The 22,543-nt window shown below is 38.2% G+C and overlaps 1 protein-coding gene across 1 annotated transcript in view; it reads left to right on the top strand.

Moving 5' to 3' along the window:
* The window catches only part of MSH3 (mutS homolog 3), a 175,632-nt gene extending 155,177 nt beyond the window's left edge, over positions 1-20,455 (top strand). The window contains exons 21-24 of the mRNA XM_077759869.1: positions 5,359-5,545; positions 10,309-10,438; positions 17,094-17,259; positions 19,433-20,455. Of these exons, the coding sequence (XP_077615995.1) occupies positions 5,359-5,545; positions 10,309-10,438; positions 17,094-17,259; positions 19,433-19,541 (592 nt within the window). The 3' untranslated portion in view covers positions 19,542-20,455. The remainder of the gene's footprint in view (positions 1-5,358; positions 5,546-10,308; positions 10,439-17,093; positions 17,260-19,432) is intronic.
* Positions 20,456-22,543: the final 2,088 nt, after the last annotated feature.

Below are 22,543 nucleotides of genomic sequence, written 5' to 3'. Positions count from 1 at the left end.
ACTTATATATATATTATACAAATATATATATACACACACATTTGTTTATAGAAGCAATGTCTGTTATGGCAGAAAAGAACTCAGTACAGAGGGCTTACAGTTGAAAACTAAAAGGCTCTCCCCCACTCACCAGCATCTCTGGCACAGAACCCGAGGTCTGTGCAGTAGGCAGTCACCCTGAGGGTTCCTGATTTTGTTCTGCTGGTAGTTAATATTACAGTGTTTATAAAATATTCTTCACTCTAATTTTAGACTAAAACTTACTTTTGACAGTATCTGTTGAACTTCTGGCTACAAAGAAATCATTTATCAATCCATGAGTCTTGGAATTGTTAAAATTGTTCTTACTTTTACCTTTCCAAAAGGTCCCAACATCTGCTCTGCTGTAATTATCTGGTTCTCTTTCATAGACTAGTTTAAGGACCCAGTAATCAATATTTGCATTATTAGGATTCATGTATATGTTACATCCACATTCACTGGAAAGTGTAAGAAGTATGTACTCCTTTTTTTTTTTTTAATGTTTTATTTATTTCTGAGAGAGAGAGAGAGAGAGAGAGAGCGTGAGCAGGGAAGGGTCAGAGAGAGAGGGAGTCCCAGGATCTGAAGCAGGCTCCAGGCTCTGAGCTGTCAGCACAGAGCCCGATGCGGGGCCCGAACCCACGAACTGTGAGATGGTGACCTGAGCTGAAGTCAACGCTTAACCAACTGAGCCACCCAGGTGCCCCAAGAAGTATGTAATCCTTAAGGTGTTAGACTGTCATAAGGACTCCTCCTAAGCATCCCCCCTCTAAAATTCTCATTTCTTTCCAGCTTTTTTCACTTATTTTATTCCCTGTAGTTAATGTTCTTCTCTTGAATGCTATTTTCTCTTTTATATCACTCTTTGAGCAATTTTTTCATGAGGACTCATGGTGGCAAATTTTCTGAGTTCTTCAAAGTCTAAAATATGCTTTATTTTGAGGCGCCTGTGTGGCTCATTCGGTTAAGCGTCCGACTTCTGCTTAGGTCATGATCTCACTGTTCATGGGTTCGAGCCTCACATTGGGCTCTGTGCTGACAGCTAGCTCAGAGCCTGGAGCCTGCTTCCAATTCTGTGTCTCCCTCTCTCTCTCTGACCCTCCCCTGCTCACACTGCCTCTCTCTATCTCACAAATAAATAAAACATTTTAAAGAATTAAAAAATAAAAAAAGCTTTATATTGTCTTCTTACCTGTTTTGAAAGTTTAAATGAGTATAAACTTCCAGATTTTAAATGTAAAGGAATTGTTCCCTTGTCTTCTAGTTTGGCATTTATATAGGTAAGAATTTGGATAGCATCTTGTTTTCATCCTTTTGTTAGTCATGTTTTCTCTCTCTCTTTGTCTCTCTGAAGTGTCAAGGATTTTTCATTTGTTTTTATTATTTTAAAAAAATGTTTGTTTTCAGGGGCGCCTGGATGGCTCAGTTGGTAAAGCATCTGACTTCCGCTCAGGTCATGATCTCATGGTTCGTGGGTTTGAGCCCCACATCGGGCTCTGTGCTGACAGCTAGCTCAGAGCCTGGAGCCTGCTTCAGATTCTGTATCTCCCTCTCTCTGACCCTCCCCTGCTCACACTGCCTCTCTCTCTTTCTCTCTCTCTCTCTCTCTCTCATAAATAAATAAAATTTTAAAAATAAATAAAAATGTTTATTTTTGAAAGAGAGAGCACAAGCAGTGGAGCAACAGAAAGAGAGAAAGACACTGAATCTGAAGCAGGCTGCAGGCTCTCAGCTGTCAGTGCAGAGCCTGATGCAGGGCTTGAACCCACAAACTTGAGATCATGACCTGAGCCAAATTTCAGATGTCTAACCAACTGAGCTATCCAGGTGTCCCTGAAGTGTTCAGGACTTTTTAAAAATTTCTGTCATATCTTAAATTTTACCAGTATAATTCTAGGTGTAAGTCTTTTCTTAGTAATCTTACTCGGCATTTTGTGGAAAATTTCCATTTGAAGATGTGCCTTATTTCAGGTTAGCAATAATTTCTTCTATGATATTAGTACTTTTGTCTGCCTTCTGTACTTTCTACTGGGTGGACTTTAAGCCCTCAGGAACTGGCCTCCATGTTAAAATTATTTGTGTGTCTTTTTCATTTCTTGATCTATTTACTGTGCTCAGATATTTCTTTAAGTTTATCTTTCAGATGAAAATCTTGGTCCTCCACAGTATCTAATTTTAACCCCGCCTATACAGTGAATTTTTTCAGTGATCATATTTTTAATTTACAAGATTTTTTCATTCTCCAGCTGTTCCTTTTTTTGGTAGGCTATTTTATTTTAAGGCTGCCGCGTTCTTAATCTCTCTGAGGCTACCAAATAGAGGGTTTGTGTGTTTTAACTCTTGCTTCAGTGAAATATATTTTTGTTCCTCTGTGGTAGTTGTTGTGTTGGCTGTTCCCAGGCCTTGTCTTTCCTACCACCGGTTTTCCTCAACTGCCCTCAACTTTTTCTTTAATTTCGGGTGCTGTCCATCTGTCTAAACAGAGACGTGCTTCAGGTGCTAGAGGCACTGACATGGCTCAGGGTTTGGGTAGATCTCTTCGCCCAGCAGATCCCTCCACTGAATCAAACACTTTCTGGTGGCGTAGTATTTTCCCATATGTTGTGACCACTTTCCACTGTCTGTTTTCTAAATGTACAGTTCTGCCGGTTGCATGGTTTTCCATCCAAGTATTACTGCTCTTTCTCTTTTCCTTAAGCATTTGCTTTTTCCAGTTTTTTACTAGATAACATTAAGAAGCATATTTGTACATATATTTTTTCATACCTCTGTGATAATTTCCACAGCGTTAATTCCTAGAGCGAAATTTATGGGTCATGAAAAACTTCTGACAGACGTTGCTAAATTGTGTTTTGGGAGATTGTAACAACTCTCAGTCTCACATAAGAATATCCTTTTCCCTACACTCTTGACAGTGGTAGATGTCAGCATTCTTTTTAATCTCTTTGCTAATTGTATATATAAAAAAGGATTTTATTCCTGGTTGAATTTGCATGATATGTGAATATTTTCATGAGTTTTTGTGTGTGTGAATTGACTCTTGTCTTTTGCCTTTCTCTCTGTTGAAATGTTTACCATTTTGTTTTTGCTTTATGAGAGTATTTTAGGAATATTAACCCTTTGTTATACGTGTTGCAAGTATTTTTGTCAGTGTGTGTTTTTTGCTGTATATATATTTTGGTGCTAAGTTTATAAAGCTACCTATCTACCTATCCAGAGATTAAATTTCATCTATATCTGTTGGTATGGTTTCTTTTTTTACATTAAACTTTTAAATCCATATAAATTTAGTTTGGAATATGGTTTGAGTAGTAGCACATCTGTTTTTATTTTTTTCCTGAAATAACCAGTTAGCTAGCGTGTTCTTTATTGACTGATCGTTCATCCTTTCCTCCCTTCCAGATTCAAAATCTCTCCCTTATCATATACTACATGTTTTGTGTGTGTGTCTGTATGTATCGACCTAAAAACATCTTCCCAAGAACACCGTGCAGTTCATGAAATTTCTAACCAGACCACTCTGTTACCATACTGTTTGTAGAAAGCACTTAAGTGTAATACTTAAAGTATTATACTGATTTTTTTATGTTTATTTATTTATTGTTGGGAGAGGAAGAACACAACCAGGGAGGGGCAGAGAGAGACAAGGAGACACAGAATGTGAAGCAGGCTCCAGGCTCTGAGCTGTCAGCACAGAGCCTGATGTGGGGCTTGAACTCACAAACCGTGAGATCATGACCGAACCCGAAGTCGGACACTTAACCAACTGAGCCACCCAGGCACCCCCTATTATATTAAAATCATATTCATTGCTTGCTTATTATTCTAATTCTTGAGAACCAAAGACCTTCCCACCATTATTTGCCCTATTAGAGCATTTTGTTATCAGTTAAAGATTTATTCTTTTTGTTAGCTTGCAACCTGTCAGGAATAAAAACAACCATGTTAAATGAGGGTCAGACATGATTCTGAAGAATTCAGAGTGGTTTCAGAGATAGGAAAGTTTAATCTTCTTGCTTTATGGTGGGAAGAAATAGTTATAAACATTGACAGTTGAGATAAATAAAAGTATTTGAACTATGAGGAAATAGCCAGAATGCTCATGTTAGCAGTGTTTCAGAAATTATGTTTTATAGTTATTTATTTTAAAATGGGTAAGATTAAAACACTTTCAATAAAACTAAATACAACTGATTTCTAAATGCCATTGATCCCTAGAGTAGTTTTAAGGTTCTACATATCTGTGGGGAAAACATTATATTCCATTCTCCCTATCTAAGTACACGGCTCAAGCCCAGAGATGGTTAACGCTGGATTTCATCATGAATTTCCCCAGAAAGAAAAGGTACATTATGCTACTGTAGTCACATGTGAATTGTTTTAGCAGAGCTACACTAATGAAGGTATTTTGCTGAGGAAATACTTACCAGAATTTACAAAGCTGACTGGCAGGTAAAACACCTGAATTCTAGGTTTTGGTATTAACTGTATGACTTGGCGTGGCTATCGCTTAATGATCCCCCACCCCCTGCCTTTTTTTAGAATCCTTTTGGACTAAATAGACATTTTTCCAAATGTGTTCTGTAGACCATTATTATTGCCACAGGTGCTATGGGAGTTGTAGCAGTCCACAGTTAAATGAGTTAGAGAAATGCTAAATAGATCCTTGTCTAGAAAATGCACAATGTGTAGTAGAATATTCAAGGATCATAGAAGTCTTACAGGAAAGAAACCCTTACATCTTTTGCACCCATTTTGCGACATCCCTAAGAACTGTGTTCCATGAAGCCTACTTTAGGAACCTGTACTAGGTAACTGAGACTACTAAACATCTGTGATTCTAGTAAAAAGTTTTAGCTTCTATAGAGAAACTATTTCAACATGGTACTTTACTTTCTTCTTAATGAAATACTAGGAAAAAGTCTTTAATTCTACATGTTTCTCCTACTTATAGATATTTAAACACAGCAACACAGAGAAGCATTATTTTCCCTTGTGAGTACCAAAATTTTGGTTTGGAGTGACTGCTCAGAAAGTAGGGTCATAGGTTTCCCTATTTTAAGGGAGCTCTGTCCAGTACCTCAGACTCTATCCACAGTATTTCTAGAAGGTACAGTTTAATGTTAGGCACACAGTGTTTCTAAAAGGTACAGTTGATGTTAAGCACTCTTTTACATGCAACATGTTTTCTTTTGTTTAAAATGATTTCAGCTATTATTGGCTCAAAATGTATAGACCTTTAGGGATCATTTATGTTTATTGTTCACAAAGTATAACTATGGCTTCCTAATAATAAAATTCAGAGGAAAAATCAAGGTGTTTTCACTTTATTTGTAGGATGGGTGCTGCAGACAATATATATAAAGGGCGGAGTACCTTTATGGAAGAACTGACTGATACAGCAGAAATAATAAGACAGGCCACACCCCAGTCCTTGGTTATCTTGGATGAATTGGGAAGAGGGACAAGCACCCATGATGGAATCGCCATCGCTTATGCTACACTCGAGCATTTTATTAAAGATGTGAGTACCTTGTACACTTTTTGTGCGTGAATGGCGCATAGTATACAAATTGTTTTTCTGACCTCAGCTTCTAAATATTCAAAGTTATCTTTTATTTTAATAACTGACTCTATACTATATTCACCGTTAAATCACATATATTGAGCTTGGATTAGCACTGCATAATATCTGTAATTCTTTGATGTGTCGTCTTTTCTTTTCCTGAAGCAAAGTAAATATGGTCAGCAGGATAATGGACTCTTTGGCAAATACTTCCAACCAGAACTGTTTCTTATTATCCTTGGTAAACTCTAAATCAAGAGCAGGGACCCTGTCCGCCCCCCACCTACCTGCAACCCAATCCTTGAGGAAGACAGAAAAGAGATAGAGCCATTTCTACCTGTCAGATACTTTTTTCAGCATATCCTACAGGATCTTGATAGAAGGCCTTTGATCTCTTGTCTTCGTGTCTGTTTCATTCCTTCAGTACATGTCTGCTTTTTTTCCAGAGTGCAGTTCTGAGCGTCTCAGTGTGAAAGTTTGTGTTAAATTCTTCATCCCTGTCATCTCCCTCAGACTCTCTTCCCCTCTACCTTTTTTTAAGTTTATTTATTTATTCTGAGAGAGCGAGAGAGCAGGGGAGGAGGAGAGAAGAGGGAGAGAGAGACCGAAGTAGGCTCTGAGCTGTTCAGATCCCAACATAGGACTTGAATGCATGAACTGTGAGATCATGACCTGAGGCAGGGCCAAGAGTTGGATGCTTAACGAAGTGAGCTACCCAGGCGCCCCTTCCCTTTATTACTGCTCTCTTTCTCTGTTTGTTTTGGTCTCTCCCTATCTGTCTCCTTCTTGGCACTTGCCCTGAACCTTGTCTGTTCTAAGGTTTTTTGTTTTCCATTTTTAAACTCTTTTCTCTGTGTCATTCCTCCATTTTCATCTCTTCCTCTCTTCCTTACATAACCATTAAAAGCATATTTTTTACTCCTCTTTCTTTGCAAAACATAGAATGCAAAAATAAACTCCCCTTTTCTTTAAACTTCTGTGGTCCTTAGTTTTTTATTTGAACGTTGGATTTGATTACGTAAGTAATGATGGCATGTTTTCCACTTTAAAATAAGTACTTTTAACTTTTCTTTTAAAAATTTCTTTATTTGCAAAAAGAGCTCAAGGACATTTCTTTAATCATTTTAGAAACTGCATATCGCATGTTAGTAAAGTCCTGTTGTTGTCTCTAAAACACATTTTATTTATTTATTTCTGAAACATTAAAAATACTGACTGAGCTACCTATGCGCCCCTTCTTTCCAAAACATATTTTATACGTTCATTTAAGAGCCTTTAGGAATGAATTGTGACAGAGTGGACTTGCCCCCTCTGAGCTTCATTTTGTTGTTCCTACTCTATAGCTGCATATCAGTTAGTATACCTATATAACAAATTACCCCAAGAGTAAATGGCTGAAAACAACAATAATCATCTGTTATTTCTCACAATATCTGGAAGTAAGGAATTTGAGTGTAACTTAGCTGGGTGGTTGTCAAGGTTCAGGGTTTCTCCTGAGGTTGCAGTCAAGTTGTCAGGCAAGGCTGGCATCATCTGAAGGCTGGCTGGGGCTGGAGGACCTTCTTTCAATGTGGTTCACTCACTGCTGGCAAACTCGTGCTGGCAGTTGGCCAGGGCTCTCACTTCCTTTCCCTGTGGGCCTCTCCATTGGGCTGTGTGAATATCCTCATGGAAGGACTTCCCCCAGAAGGAGCAGTTCAAGAGGTCAGTGACAAAATGCATAGTATGAACTAGCTTCAGTCATATTCTGTTGAGCCCAAGGGCCAGCCTTGATTCATTGTGAGAAGAGGCTGCTCACGAGCGTGAACATTGGCAGGTGAAGAACTTTGGGGCTGTTTTGGAGGCTGGCTACCAAAAGCAGCGACATCTGAAAGATCCCTTTGGGGAGCCTGGGTGGTTCAGTCGGTTGAGTGCCCAACTTCGGATCAGGTCAAGATCTCACGGTTTGTGGGTTCGAGCCCCATATCCAGCTCTGTGCTGACAGCCTGGAGCCTGCTTCAATTTCTGTCTCCCTCTCTCTGCCCCTCCCCTGCTTGTGCTCAGTCTCTCTCTGTCTCTCAAAAAGAATTTATAAATAACCCTTTAAGATTTGGCGATATCTTAAAGATCCGTTTAAGAACCCTCGGGAACAAATTATGACAGAATTAAATTTGTCACGTCTGTTCTCATGGCTTATATAGCAAGCAGTTTTTTTACATCTTAAATATTAATGAAGAAAGTGTTATTTTTAGATAAAATTTATGTTAGAGGTAAGTCATTGAAGAGGATTCTTCTGGAACAAGAATCTCTATACTTTTTATAAATGAAATCTTTATTTTCATGGTATCTTTTGATTGCTGGCACTGGGACCAGATCAGAGGGGAGGAATGGAGAGGCTGTGTGTTAAGGCTTCAAGCTGAGAATGGCCTTGAGGAGAGCAGTGTTGTGACCCAAACCCTTAGGTCTGGATAGAAATGCCTCTCAGCTCAGGGAATGGGTATCATGGAGACAGCTGGTCTGAAGATCTTTCAGGGAAGATTTTAAGAGCAGCTCATCAAAGAAATCTGCCTTAATAGGTTTATTTTTTTTTTGTAATTGTTATAAGAAAGAAGGCACATGTTCTGACTTTTAATGAGGTGATTGGCAGATGAATCAAACCTGGAGTTCTTTGATTTAATTACCCTCTTCTGCTAATACTTAGACCAAGATTTGGTGTTAGTTTTTTTTAAGAGTTAAGAAACTTGGGATTTCTAGAATACATATCATATGTGATTTAAAGTAATGCTTATCAAAAATGCATGAATCTGTATTAATATTAACAAAACAAAAATAAATTTTAAAATGATGGGGTCACATTGAGGAGAAAGAAAATGTCTTTCTTCTTTGTAGAATGCCAACTAATAAATATAGAGAGAATTTTTTTAAATCAGCATTTACTAGTCACCACAATAAATACTCATTCAGGCAATGAGCAATAGATGGCAAAACTTTTGGCTGAAAGATTGTTGAAGAAATGGATAGTCACACAATCTCAAAGTATTACTCCACAAGTTATTTACTAATTACAAAGGAGAAGGGCGTTAGTATAGTGAAGAAATCTTCTGGGCACTCACTGAAACCAAATAAGCAAATTTAGCATCCCCAGTATTGGGTCAAATTGACATCATGTGCCTCCTGATATGATGTACTGAGAAGAGTACATCACCCACATTAATATATGTAATATTTCTGGCAACAAGGTTTAATCTTATTAGGAGAAAGCAATCAGCCAAATCAGCCAAATCCAAATTGAGGGACATTATACAAAACAACTCCTGGATATTTCAAAAACATTAATGTCCTAAAGACAAAGAAGAAAGGCTGGGAACTCTTCTAGATTGATGGGAACTAAAGAGACATGACTATGTGCCTGGCATGTTCCTTGATTTTTATTTTTTTTTTTAATGCGAAGAACATTTATAAAGAACATTACTGGGACAATTGGAAATTTGTGGGCTAATGTTAGATAGTAGTGATATATCTATGTTAAATTTCTTGATCATAATAATTTTATTCTGATTAGTAGGAAAATGTTTTTGTTCGTAGAAGACAAGATTTTAGGGGTGCCTGGGTGGCTCAGTTGGTTAAGCAGCCAACTTCGGCTCAGGTCATGATCTCGCAGTTTGTGGGTTTGACCCTGCGTCGGGCTCTGTGCTGACAGCTCAGAGCCTGGAGCCTGCTTCAGATTCTGTGTCTTCTCTCTCTGCCTCTCCCCTGCTCATGCTCTGTCTCTCTGTCTCTCAAAAATAAACATTAAAAAAAAAAAAAAGAATAAGACAGAATTTTAAGTACTGGAAAATCTTGGTTTGTGACCATAATTCATTCCAGAAACATGCTTGTAATCCAAAGCACTTGTATATCAAAGCAAATTTCCCATAAGAAATAATAGAAATTCACATGATTTGTTCCACAACCCAAAAATATTCATCTAAAAATGATTATAATACTGTAATATAATATAAAATAATAAAGAAAATACAAAATATAAAGAAAAATAAACCAATTAACCTGGACTTATCTTTGAAAACCTTTGTGGCTGGCATGAGGGATAGAGGAGGGTTATTGTGTAGGATGATTTTCACTGTCACTAACAGACGTTGACTACATACAGTACAAGGAAAGCATTCTTAAGCTTCGTCTTATATGGAAAAGCAAAGGAGTATCCACAGGTGCTTTGAAGTGACAAAAAAAATACCCTAGTTGTGGGCACCGTCCATATTCTGAAAAATCACTGATTTTTTAGTGTGCCAAACACAGTGCCATGAGACCACACATGAGTCTGGGAGACGATCACCCACAATCCTGTAGCGAGAGAGAGAGAGAGGAAAGAAGCATTGGCTCTGTGTGATCATATGACATATGGTGTCATATACGACTCATACTGTAAGGCATGGCTCATTTATCAAGTCAAAATTTATTAGAAATGTTTGTCTTGCAGAACAAGTTACTCACAGCCCCAATGTGTTACTGTATGTAGGGATGAAGTGTCATGTCTGCAGTTCTTAAATGGTTCAGGAAAGGTGTGTGTGTGTGTGTGTGTGTGATGTCAAAATATTAATGGGTGGTTGTCTAGATAAAAATGAATATTCATTGTAATGAATTAATTGCATTGTTTATGAAGGTTTGAACTTTTTCAAAACAAAGTCGAAGAAAGTTTTAAAAGAAAATTTAAAAATAACATTTATTATGTCTTACTGCTTTAGGTGAAATCCTTAACCCTATTTGTCACCCATTATCCACCAGTTTGTGAATTAGAAAAAAGTTACTTACAACAGGTGGGAAATTATCACATGGGATTCTTGGTCAATGAAGATGAAAGCAAAGAGGATCCAGGTACGAAATAATGCTTGCAGAAGTAAAACTGGAATGTTTTTGGTTTTCATATCTGATAACTCAAAATTCATAGGTACATGAACTCACTGGTCATTAAGTATAAGCTGTGAATGTTGATTTTAAATAACATTTCTCTGAATTCATTTTCTCTAAGCTTAGGGTCAAGTAGAATTTACTTTTATCTTTACAACCTCTGAGTGCTCTTCTGGTCTTTCTTACCTCATTTCTCTACAAGAAGATGTGTAGGTTTTACTCTTAGATTCATCTCAGGAAAGATGCCCTAACAGTCAAGAGTATTAGTCATCTTTAGAAATGTCCAGTATATTTCCCCAAATATCCCCAGTATTCTATACCTGACATTTGTTTTATCTTAACTTGATACGGAAACTGAATCTCAGGTAAAGTGGCTTGCCCATGTGGGCAGGTTGGGTGGGGGCTGAACTGAGGCTAGAATTGAAGAATCTGCTTGCAAGTTCTTTTCTACTCTTTTAAAATGGTATGTAGGATCTACAGTATTTTTCCTCCCCTTTCCACTCAATATTAGTGTCACAGAAATGAGACATTTCATGAAAAAGAACATCATTAGCCAATAGAAATAAATTCAAATGCTGTTAAGTAATGTAGTCAATTTTAGTATAATTTTATTTTCCTGTTCAGTAGTAATTTTTTAAGCTCCCAACTTTTGGGGCAGTGATGGTTTACACAGTTGGTGTGCTATAATGGAAAATTCATTATCCAGGACTCTCCAGAGTCCAAATTTTATTTTGGAAAAGTAATAAAGAATGGACCTGAAAAAGAAATCAGGCAGCTGGCCCAAATAAAACAAAGCCCTGGACCTGAAGTAAATGTAATGTTAGGCAATCCTCACCTTTCACCACCATGCGGTCTTGAAAAACACATCATAAATTCTCTCATGGAAGCCGTTTCATGTCTATTAATCTGCATCCAGAATGACAGGAGCTTATAAGCTAAAACCCAGTGGGATAAACAAGAGTTCACCAGCAGGGAAGGGTCATTGATAAGCGTTTATGTGAACAGACTACTAAACCATAAGTATTTTGGCATTTTATCCTGTTGATATAAATGTTTATTCATGAGCATAACTTTAAACATTAAATAATGATAAAGGCTCCAGCTAACAGACAGTAGACTTCTGCTCTGTCCCTTCCCCCATACCCCTTCCCCATCCATTGCCAAGGCAGCTGCTTTCAACTCTTTCTTTCCTTTCTTCCGTTTCTCTAATAGTAGGCTGATCCTCCGATCTCTGGCTTCATCACCTTGACACATTACTGTTGGGCTTCTCATCGTGCTGGATGGGAGTCTGCAGCCTTCCCTGTGCTGACCTTCCACTGTACTCATTCCAGGTGCCTTTGGTCTCATTCCTCTTCCTAGTTTTCACTGTTGTTGCCAGTAAGGGTTGCTTGCTCATGAGCCAGGTATGAGACAAGTGCGTTCTCTTTCTCTTGCAACTTTTCTGTTTTTTGTATTTTTGAAGGTAATAATTGCCTTGTGTTCAGTTCACTCTTCTGATTGAGTCTGTATCTCACTCTTCCTCCACTCTCCAGTAGCTTTGTAAAATGCCTCTCTAGACATTTTTCCACATGACAGAATTGTTGGTTCCACTTTTCTTCCCTGGACTCATTCCTCCTGGAGCCCTTTGTCCTGTTCATCTGAACTGTTTGCTCCCTAGGCCTGCTGCACGGCTGTTGTCCCGAGACCTGCCTTTACCGTCATCCTAGGAATTCTCTTAGTCCGCCTTCTCTGCATTCGATTGCCGATCACAGAACACTTGATTTCACAAGGGCTCCACTCATAAGAATGTAAATAATCTCACATTACAGGAAGAGTGGGCTTCAGAAGCTCCTCTTCTTTGCAGTTCTCTAGGCTGTGTCTTCCTGCACTGTTGGCTTCATCATCCGGCTAGTGACAAGGTGGCTGTGGCTCTTTCATGCATCAAGCCCAGAATTGACACTGTCCAAAGGAAGAAAAGGGACCAGCATTTCCTGTGACTCCTTCTTAGGAACAAGAGAACTTTTCTCAGATGCTCACTAGCATCTCATTATTGTCCCATCTCCTTTTCAGAATTGAATCACGTACTCATTTTTTTTTATTTGCTAGCATTTATTGCTAGGTTAATTTATTACAAAGACAATGATACTCTGTTGAACTTGGTTATAATTAAACACACTGTGCCAATTCAAGATCATCATACTTATTTCATCGGTGGGGGGGAATAGGAACTTTATACCATGCCCCACAACCAGCTGTGCTTCATTCAAGTGAGTTTTAAAATTAATTGGTCCCTTCCCTGAGGAGGGTCTGGCTCAGAAGAATCAGGAACTGGTGGAGCTTCACTCTGTCACTAGTCCACCACTAAATCAGTACCTGAAGGACCGTAAGCTTCTGAATGCTGGTTAAGGTTCACATGAAAAACTGAACATCTTGTGTGATGCTCATCTGCCAGGCTTTTTATTGCATGATGTCTGAGAAAACTGATCACACCAGACCTGCATTTTTGCTAGTGCTCAGGCCTCAAAGCAGGGCTCACCACCTAATTGCACAAACTGATGCTAGTCGGTTCCACTGTGAGACAAGCCTGACTATAAATATACAATTTTCAGAATGACAGGCACTTAAAGCTCTTTTTAACGTTTTATTTATTTTTGAGAGAGAGATAGAGACAGCATGAGCAGGGGAGGGTCAAAGAGAGAGAGGGAGACACAGAATCTGAAGACAGGCTCCAGGCTCTGAGCTAGCTGTCAGCATAGAGCCCGATGTGGAGCTCGAACCCATGAAACATGAGATCATGACCTGAGCTGAAGCCGGACACTTAACTGACTGAGCCGCCTAGGCGCCCCATCATGTACTCATTCTTCAACCAATTTCTAGAAGTGAGAATGGCAGGGATGACTTTGATCAGTCTAGATTAACCAGGATCGACTTTTGGACCTTGGTATGAGGACATTATCCCTTGAGTTAAATGATCAGTGAATTAATTCCATATAAAATCAGGGTTTTCTTTGGGTTGGAAAAGATTTTGGATGCTCTACTAATAATATCAACTTAAGGAGGTAAATTGAGATTTAGCAGGAATGAAAATGTCTCCAGTATCCTTTCATACTTGATTTATAATTTAGCTAGGGCTGGAATTTTGGGTTGAAAATAACTTTCACTCAGAATGTTGAAGCATTACTCCATTGTCTGCTTACTTCCAGTGTTGTTCCTGCTACATCTGTGTTTCATCCATTACCTCTAACTCCTCTGGTGTCTAAATTAGAGGCCATTGCATAGGTCATCAGTCAAGTGTCCCACGGGCCTTTTGGGTGGCTTCTAAGATACTATGTTATAATGTCCCATACTGAGGTAGATGAAGCAATGAACTAGCAGTAAGAAACTTGTATTTTTATTCCAGTCTATAAAATCTTGGACAAGTTACCTAACCTCATCCATCTCTAAATTTTCTGAATCTGTCCCAAAAGTGACTTCAGAAACTTTTGATCAGCACACATCTCTTTAATAACTGCCTAGCGAAATTTGGCTTTCAAACAAATTTTATTAAGTTCCCATGTAACAAGCAGGAATATGAATTATTACTTTCACTGACTCTAAGCAATGTCACTTCAACTTCTCAGTACTATCCTTTTAGGAAATGGTTATTATAGCTTATAAGCAAAATCCCCACCAAGCACTTTTATTTACTGTCTTCTCTCCCATCTGGCTCTGTCTGTCTGCATATTGCCATCTCTCTCTCTGTCTCTCTCTCTCTCTCACACACACACACACACACTCTCTCTCTCTCTCTCTCTCTTTCCCCTTCTCCCCTCTAAGAGGAGTTAAGGACAGTATTGATGTAGAACTTAACTTTAAAAACTCCCTAATGTGATTATGGAAGAGTGGTCACTTTATTTACCTTGATGGTGTGAGAACTACCGTAAATAGTACTACAGTAGAGACCAGTATATGATGACAAATTCAGCAGTTGTTTGTACTGATACATGTTAAGTTATTCAGAGCAATATAACATTTTATATAATATAGATATAAAATATACTTTATGTTAATATGTTTATATAATATATAAATATACTAAGTATATTTATATGTAATATAGCTATAAAATATTAGCTATATTAGACATAAAAAGCGTATAGCCTTATATATAAAGAAAAAACCATCAGCAAAGCAGATTTTATCGATGGGGGTTTTCTGGCATTTAGTAGGCTTTCAGAAAAGGATAGGATGGATGGACGGATAATGAATGGACCAACATAGGAATGACAAAGACCAGTATGGAGGCTAGATTATACAGTCAGAGGATGGAGATAGGGACATTAGTTAGGATGAAGCCAGTAGAAGTGATAAAGACTGTTTTTTTGTCTTAAGGATGAGAAGAGTTTGTTTTTTTGAATGCCTGCTACTGTTCACTTTTGATCATGTGAGCATCATAGAGTAACAAAAAAGTACCCAGGTTAGCAGGCACTGGTTTCTTCATGCTTCTTTCCTAGTCTGTTGCCACCCACCCCCTCACCTGTTCTTTGTGTTCCTTGAGTTTTGTTTGGAGGCAAAAGGTATTCTTAGTGCTTTGTAATACGAGTTTTAGTCTGTATTCCTGAGAGTGCCAGCATTCTTTCCACCTCCCACTTTCAGCACCCAGCCTTAGAAAGGCGTTATTTGTTGCTGAATTCTTCCCGGAGGTTAAAGAAAATTCCATTATCCTTTTCCTTGGTTATGCTTTTTAGTTTTTAGCTGATAAAAGACTAAAGCATACACATTTACCAAGTGACATAATGTATCAGAAGAAGCTCTTGATAAACTTATGATAAGCTTTAATAAACATAGGGTCTCAGAAATCATTAGAAGTCTGGTTCATTTGGGGCATTTTTGCAACACAGTGCAATTAGATTGAATTTCATAATAAAATCAGCATAATCTTGAGGTGCTTTAGATTTATCAAACTATTTATTAAACTATATGCAGCTTTATCTTTATATCCCAGTCCTTTAGATGTTTTTAATTCATGTACATGTAGTTTTGTGGTAGACTGTGTTCCTCAGGAAGCAGATTCTGAGATTTCTGTGCCACGTGTTGATTGGGAGTCTTCTCATGATCAACACTTGAGGGAGGGACTGGGTGGGATTTGGCCGTTTTGTGGTCATAAGGCTTCAGCCAACCTTACAGAGAGCTCTAAGATAGGATTGGTCCGTCAGAGTTACCTCAACATGGGGTGAGGGAGCGTGACCTTTCTCCTCCTTATTAGTTAGCTGTTGTCACTTAACATAAACATATTGTCACATGTTACTCCACAGTATAGCTTAAAACAGTAAACATTTATCATCTGATCATTTCTCTGGGTTAGGAATCCAAGGGCAGCTTAGATGGACACTTCTACCTCATGGTTTCTCACAAAGCTACAGTTAAGGTTGGCTAGGTTAGTCATCACTTCAAAGTTTGACTGGGGGAGGTTACTTCCCAGTTGTCTTACATGGCAACTGGTAAGCCAAGGAAGATCTACTTCCAAGTTTACTCATGTGGCTGTTGGTCAGAGACATCAGTTTCTTTCCATGTGGGCTTCTTCATAAGGCAGCCCACCATATGGCAACTGGGCTTCCCTCAGAGCAAATAAGCAAGAAAGTGAAAGTGCCCACACAGTCTTTTGTAGTCTAGTTTTAGAAATGACAACGCCTCATTTTTTACCATGTTTTATTCATTAGAAGCAAGTCCTTAGGTTCTGCCTACACTCCAGGGCAGAGAATGACACACAAGGGCATGAGCTTCAGGAGGCAGGGATCTTTGGTGGCCATCTTAGAAGCTGTCTACCAACCCCCATGGCTACCTGTGGAGGTGTAGCTGCCCTAGACAGGACATGACCTCAGGCAAAGCAGGTCTCTGGAGCTGAGGTGACATCCAAAAAGGGAATACAGCTGAAGATTGTGGGCTAACACCTCTCCTGACACCCGGGGTAATAAACCCTTTAATCCTAAATGGGAGCTGAGTGGTACTGAGCAATATTCACTTGAATATATAACTCTTAGTTAACCCAGTATATTTAATAAACCGGAATTTCTCAGCCTTGTTATTAAACTATGTAACATGTTGTATTCCTTTATGTATTTTCCGTCTCTTCTGAAGGAGAAATTATATTGTACAATGTATCAGAATCATCCTCTTTCTCATAATAGCAGTTCAGTCCAAATTTTTTTAGCAAGCAGCATAAAACGAAATAAATCTTTACCTTACCCCAAATCATTGTTAAAAATCCTTTTAGGTGAGGGCACGTGACTGGCCCAGTTGGTAGAGCATGTGACTCTTAACCTCGGGTTTGTAAACCCTAGACCCATGTTGAGTGTAGAGATTACTTAAAAACAAAATCTTAAAAAAAACAAAAAAACCCTTTTAGGTGTAGATCTTGTATGTCTACAAGATCTAAATGCAAGAGAATTTTCAAAAGAGTATTTCTGCCTTTCCTGGAGATGTACATTTGAAAAACGGAGGTAAGAGGTGATTAGGAACAATGTGTTTCTTTTTCAGATTGCAAGTTTTTTGCAATTTTAATTGAGTGAAGTTGTAAGAACTTATATGTCCTATTTAATCTTCTACTTTCAACTTTCAGGCATGGTTTCCTTTATCTCCCTTTTTCTTAAATTTTGTTTTGTAGATGATCAAGTCCCTGATTTTGTCACATTTCTTTATCAAATAACCAGAGGAATTGCAGCAAGGAGTTATGGACTAAATGTGGCTAAACTAGCAGATGTTCCTGAAGAAATTTTAAAGAAAGCAGCTAGCAAGTCCAAAGAATTAGAAGGATTAGTAAATATGAAAAGGTCAGAATGATTGTGTTGCATTTTTCGGTTCATAATGAAACCCTCCAAATTGTCTAGCAGGAAGAGGATTGTCCTGTAAATGAACATCAGATTTACCTTTGAGCATCTCTTCAAATATTCTAAAACATTTAATTACAATAAAATGAAAACAGATCTTTGAAAAGCTCATGTGAATTCAGTCCGCCTTCTCTGCTCAGATCTTTATCTGTTGAGTTGCTAAATTGGTTTTTCAGTCATTTTTCTAAAGAACTAAGTTAACTCCTTACTGTGTGCCAACATGGTAGTTGCTTGAAACATTCATTTATAGAGCAAATTACTAAAAGAGAGGACATTTCAAACCTTTCGAGTATTTCTTTTATTCTTATATTGCATTCAGAAATTAAGAATTCTGTCAAGACACGAGCGAAAATAATAGTATTTTAGAACTATATAATTGTAGTCAGTATCCCCATGTCACTTCTGTGACAAGTTTTTCATTCTAAACTACCTTCTGTCACCTACAATGCTTATGTGAATGCATTCTGCTTTTTACCCTTGATATCCAGCCAGTACATAGTCAGTGTATTAACTACTCTTACTATAAATAAATATACTCTGGAAAGAAGATATTATTAGGAAAATACCCTATTAAAATAATAAATTATAAGTTTTTCCCTCCAGATATAAGGTTATGTTATAAAATGACATAAGCTCTTGGTCCATCTCCTGCCCCAGCCCTGTTACTGCCTAGAGAGTCTGATCTGTCCTGGTTGATAACCGTGTGACCATGAGGGAATACATTGTTGGTCAAATAGAAAATCTTGGCTGGTCACCATACTATAAGAAAAATTTTTAGTCCTGGAAATCATAACCGAATTTAAATATTAGAATAGTAATACCTAATATTAGTTAAACAGTTGCCAACTTGTGTACGGAAGTTGTGCAACCAACTTCTCCAGTTCCTTTCTCCTGTGGTTCCGCCTTGGCACTCTGCGCTGTGCAGTGGTAAATGGTGGCTGACCAAGTCCAAAGTGACAGGGTAGTAAAAATGACATGCAGCTTCTTCTGTTGACACTCTTTCGGATCATTTCTACAATGCCCAATTAGAAAAGTAATTATTTATTATGAGAGTTTAAAGGTAAGTTCTTAGTTTGCTGCAAAGTCTGAAAAACCTTAAATACTCTTTTGTTATCTTTCATTATTTTTCTTTTTCCCTAGAGAAACTAGAATAAAACTTTACTATAAAGGCATATGTATGCAAGATGGCAATAAAATATGATAGTTTATACTTATTGCTGCTATATATCCTATTAATAGCAAGAGCAATAAAATTCACAGACTATAATATTTTAACTCTTCTAACTACTATGTAACAGTTTGAAATCTATAATCTGGACCAAGACAGAGAATTGTTAGAAGAGGTTGCACTGGGGTAGAATCTGATCATTCATTAGGACACTGTATTCACCTTTTTAGTGAAAGTGCTTATCACGTCAATTCCATTGGAAAGATCAGAGAAACCAAAGGGAATCTTGTGCATTTGTGTGAGTTTGTTAGAACAGCTAATACTTACTGAATGCTTGCTGTGCACAGAAACAAGTTTAAGCAGAATTTGCAGCAGCCTAGACACTGTGCCAGTTACTGTTCTTACTGCTATACATACATTAACTCCGTTCTTATGACAACTTTGTGAGACACGTACTGTCGTTATCCCCATATTATAGTTTAGGAGAATGAGGCAAAGCGACGGTAGATCAACCAGGAATCCAGGGTCCCATAACTACTCAGTGGTGGCATTGACTGGAACTCAGATACTCTGGCTCCGGACCCTAAACACTCACCTGGCAGTTCTTCTACAGAAAAACTATGTCTGTGTTATGTTGGCATTCTGCTCTTTCATGAGCTAGCTTTACTTGATCAAATCAGTTTTACTTTTCATCCTGTGAGCACACATAGCCTGTGGCCTGAGTTAGAACAAGCTGGACTCTCCCTTCCTTGGAGGCAATGGTGGCCATCAGCAGCCTCAGTCTTTGATTATAACAGCATCACCAAAAGGGTGACACTGACACAGCTTCCTAACCACAGGGCCCTGCCTGGTACTCCAAAGTCATAGACCTTTTATAGCTTTCAGTGAAATGTATTGTCCCCCAACAACTTCATTTATAAAATAAATTGTATTTATCTTTCTTTCTAGGAAAAGGCTTAAGTGTTTTGCAAAGTTATGGACAATAAATGATGCAAAAGACATGCAAAAGTGGAGAGATGAGTTTGACATGGAAGAAATTTCAGACCTTTCGTCTTGAAAACGAAGACTACCCTTGTGAACAAAACATGGAGAGTTAAAAATACCATCTGTACAAAACAACTGTCCAGTAACAGTGTATCTTTGTGTGATGTGAGCATAAAATCAGAACTATGGTATATTCCCATTGGAAAAGACCTTTTGTGTAGAAAGTCTGTGCCAGGTTCTTGTCATCCTGTCTTACAAAAGTGTAAACAGTTTTGAATATTAAGACTTCTGTTATATAATTAGAAAACTTCATGAACAGTAAGCTTCACATAAAATCACCCCTCCTAAATGAAACCTAACATGGTTAAATACAGTTCATGAACTTTTAGAGAGTGATATAAAAATTTAATTCATATTTTTATTTGTTCCAGTTCAGATTAACTTGCAGCTCCTGGGTGAGATGTCCAGCAGAATTATACCTTTTCATTTGAACTAAAACAATTTTACCATGCCACCAGTTTACTCACTATGAGCATAAGAATTTTTGATAAGAAATAGAAAAGATTATCAAGCTTTTAGAAAACAGAGCACACAAGAAATAAGATCATATGAAATTTGAAAAGTTAAATACTGTCACGGTTTTAAGCAGTTTAGAAATTATTGGATGAAATTATTTGTCCTGCACTCAGGTAATAAACATTTAATGAATGCTTGCTATAGATGATTTTTTTTGTGTGGAATTTTGCGGTTTTCTTCTGTCTGGCAATTGGTACTTTTTAGGTTCAGTTATGGAACCAAGGTTGATGCTCCCACCGTATACACAGAACTGAACTTTTTTTTTTTGGATCTTCCTGTTAATCAGCGTAGAAAATGTATGATCTCCCCAGTATCAAAGTATATAGCTTTGTTGATACTTGACAATACTCCCTCCCTGCACATTCAGGGTGACATGTATTCGACTGTGTCCCTGAGCTTTTTACAGCACTTAAAACCATGTCTTCTCATATTTGTGTGTTTTTTATTTGTAAATACATGATCTTGCACAAAGGCTCTCCTTTCTGTTTCCCACCTATTTATTATACCTGCTTGTTAAATGTCTTCCCCACGTTTGGCAGACATATTTTTAATTTCTTCTTTAGTTTATTTCCTACAGTGGCCCTCACGATGACCCCTGGACCCAGGAGTCCGTATAGTCTCCCATGCTGAAGAGTGGTTGATTATACACTTTTGAGTCAGTCACATTTTAGCACTCTGGTTCCCAGCCTTTTTTGAAGTTAGAATATGATACCATTTGATTGAGTCCACCATCCCTTCAGAAATATTAACACAGTAAAATTCTCAAGAATGTCTCAAAACAAGAGTTTTTTGGAATATACTATCATCTAAATTTAAAAAAGGACCATACTTTCTAAGTAGTATTTTAATACTCTATAGGATTATGAATGTTTCATAATCTTTCTAACTACAATTTCAAGGTAGTGCTGTAACCTTACTGGCAGGCCAGCAAGAAAAGGAGATGAATCCAGGAATGAATCCCATGCCTGAGGGAGCTACAGGGACCAGCAATCACTGGTAATGTCTGATTGGCATTTCAGGCCATCTCTGGCTTGACCAGGCCAGTGTCAACATTTAAGCAGGTATGGGCTCTAGGAGCAGTGTGTCCAGGCAATGGCAGTACACAGGGTGTGGAAAGTGACAGTGTGGATTATTACATGTTAGATTCTTGATATCAGCTGGCTAGCCAGTTTGCAGGAGGTCAGGCCTGCTCCACGTTTGGGTGAAGACCAGCACGGCTGAACTGCATGTCCAGCGGAGGCCTGTTCCTAATCAGGTTACTGAAGAGAAAAGTTGGGGCAGATTCCCATGCATGAAGATTGTACAAATGCTGTGAAGATTGGCAGGAAAAATGCAATTGATTGGGTACATACTCCAGATACCAAACTGAGCGGTACAGTTCTCATGTCTTCCAGGTACTAATTTCATTTCCTTTCAGTATATACCCAGAACTAAAATTGCTGGATCACATGGTAGTTCTGTTTTTAATTTCTTTTCTAGGTTGATTGATTTACTTTGGGGAAAAAGCATGTGAACGTACGCTTGAGCAAGGAAGGGGCTGAGAGAGAGGGAGAGAGAATCCCAAGCAGACTCTGCTGCCAGTGTGACTCTGGGCTCAAACTCAAGAACTATGAGATCATAACCTGAGCTGAAATCACGACTCAGATGCTTGACTAACTGAGCCACCCAGGTGTCCCTCTGCTTTTAATTTTTTGAGAAACCTTCATTCTGTTTCGCATAATGGCTGTACCAATTTATATTCCTACCGATAGTGCACGGGAGTTCACTTTTCTCTACATCCTCACCAACACTTGTTATTATTCGTCTTTTTGATAATAACCATTTAACGGTGTAAGGTGAGACCTTATTGTCGTTTTCACTTCCATTTCCCTGATGATTACAGTCAATTTTAGAACATTATCATTACTCTAAAAAAGAAACCTGTACTCATTAGCAGTCTCTCTTCATTCCTCCCCAAATCCCTAGTTCTAGATAGACATTAATCTGCTTTATGTCACTGTAGATTTTCCTCTTTTGGGCATTTAATATGAGTGGAATCATACCATATATGGAAACTTTTGTATCTGGCTTTCATTTAGCATATTGTTTTCAAGGTTCATTCATGTGGTAGCATGTAGCAGTACCTTATTTTTTATTATTGAAAACTGTTTTGCTTCATACTACATTTTATTCATCAGCTGATGCATATTTGGGTCATTTCCCTATTTTGGCTTTTATGACTAATTCTGCTGTGAATGTTCATGTACAGTTTTTCTGTGGTAAGACGGGTTTTTTTTAAATGTGTTTTCTTTAATTTTTTTTATTTTTTTCTGAGAGAGAGAGCACAAGAGCACATGTGAGCAGGGAAGGAGCAGAGAAGAGAGGGAGGGAGAATCTCAAGCAGGCTCGATGCTCCGCACAGAGCCTAATGCAGGGCTCGATCCCACAAACCACGAGATCATGACCTGGGCCAAAATCAAGAGTTGGACACTCAACCGACTGAGTCACCCGGGTGCCCCA

This window comes from Crocuta crocuta, unplaced genomic scaffold (assembly GCF_008692635.1).
Source record: "Crocuta crocuta isolate KB4526 unplaced genomic scaffold, BGI_CrCroc_1.0 scaffold162, whole genome shotgun sequence".
Classification (NCBI taxonomy): Eukaryota; Metazoa; Chordata; class Mammalia; order Carnivora; family Hyaenidae; genus Crocuta; species Crocuta crocuta.
This window is presented reverse-complemented; position numbering and strand designations above follow the sequence as displayed.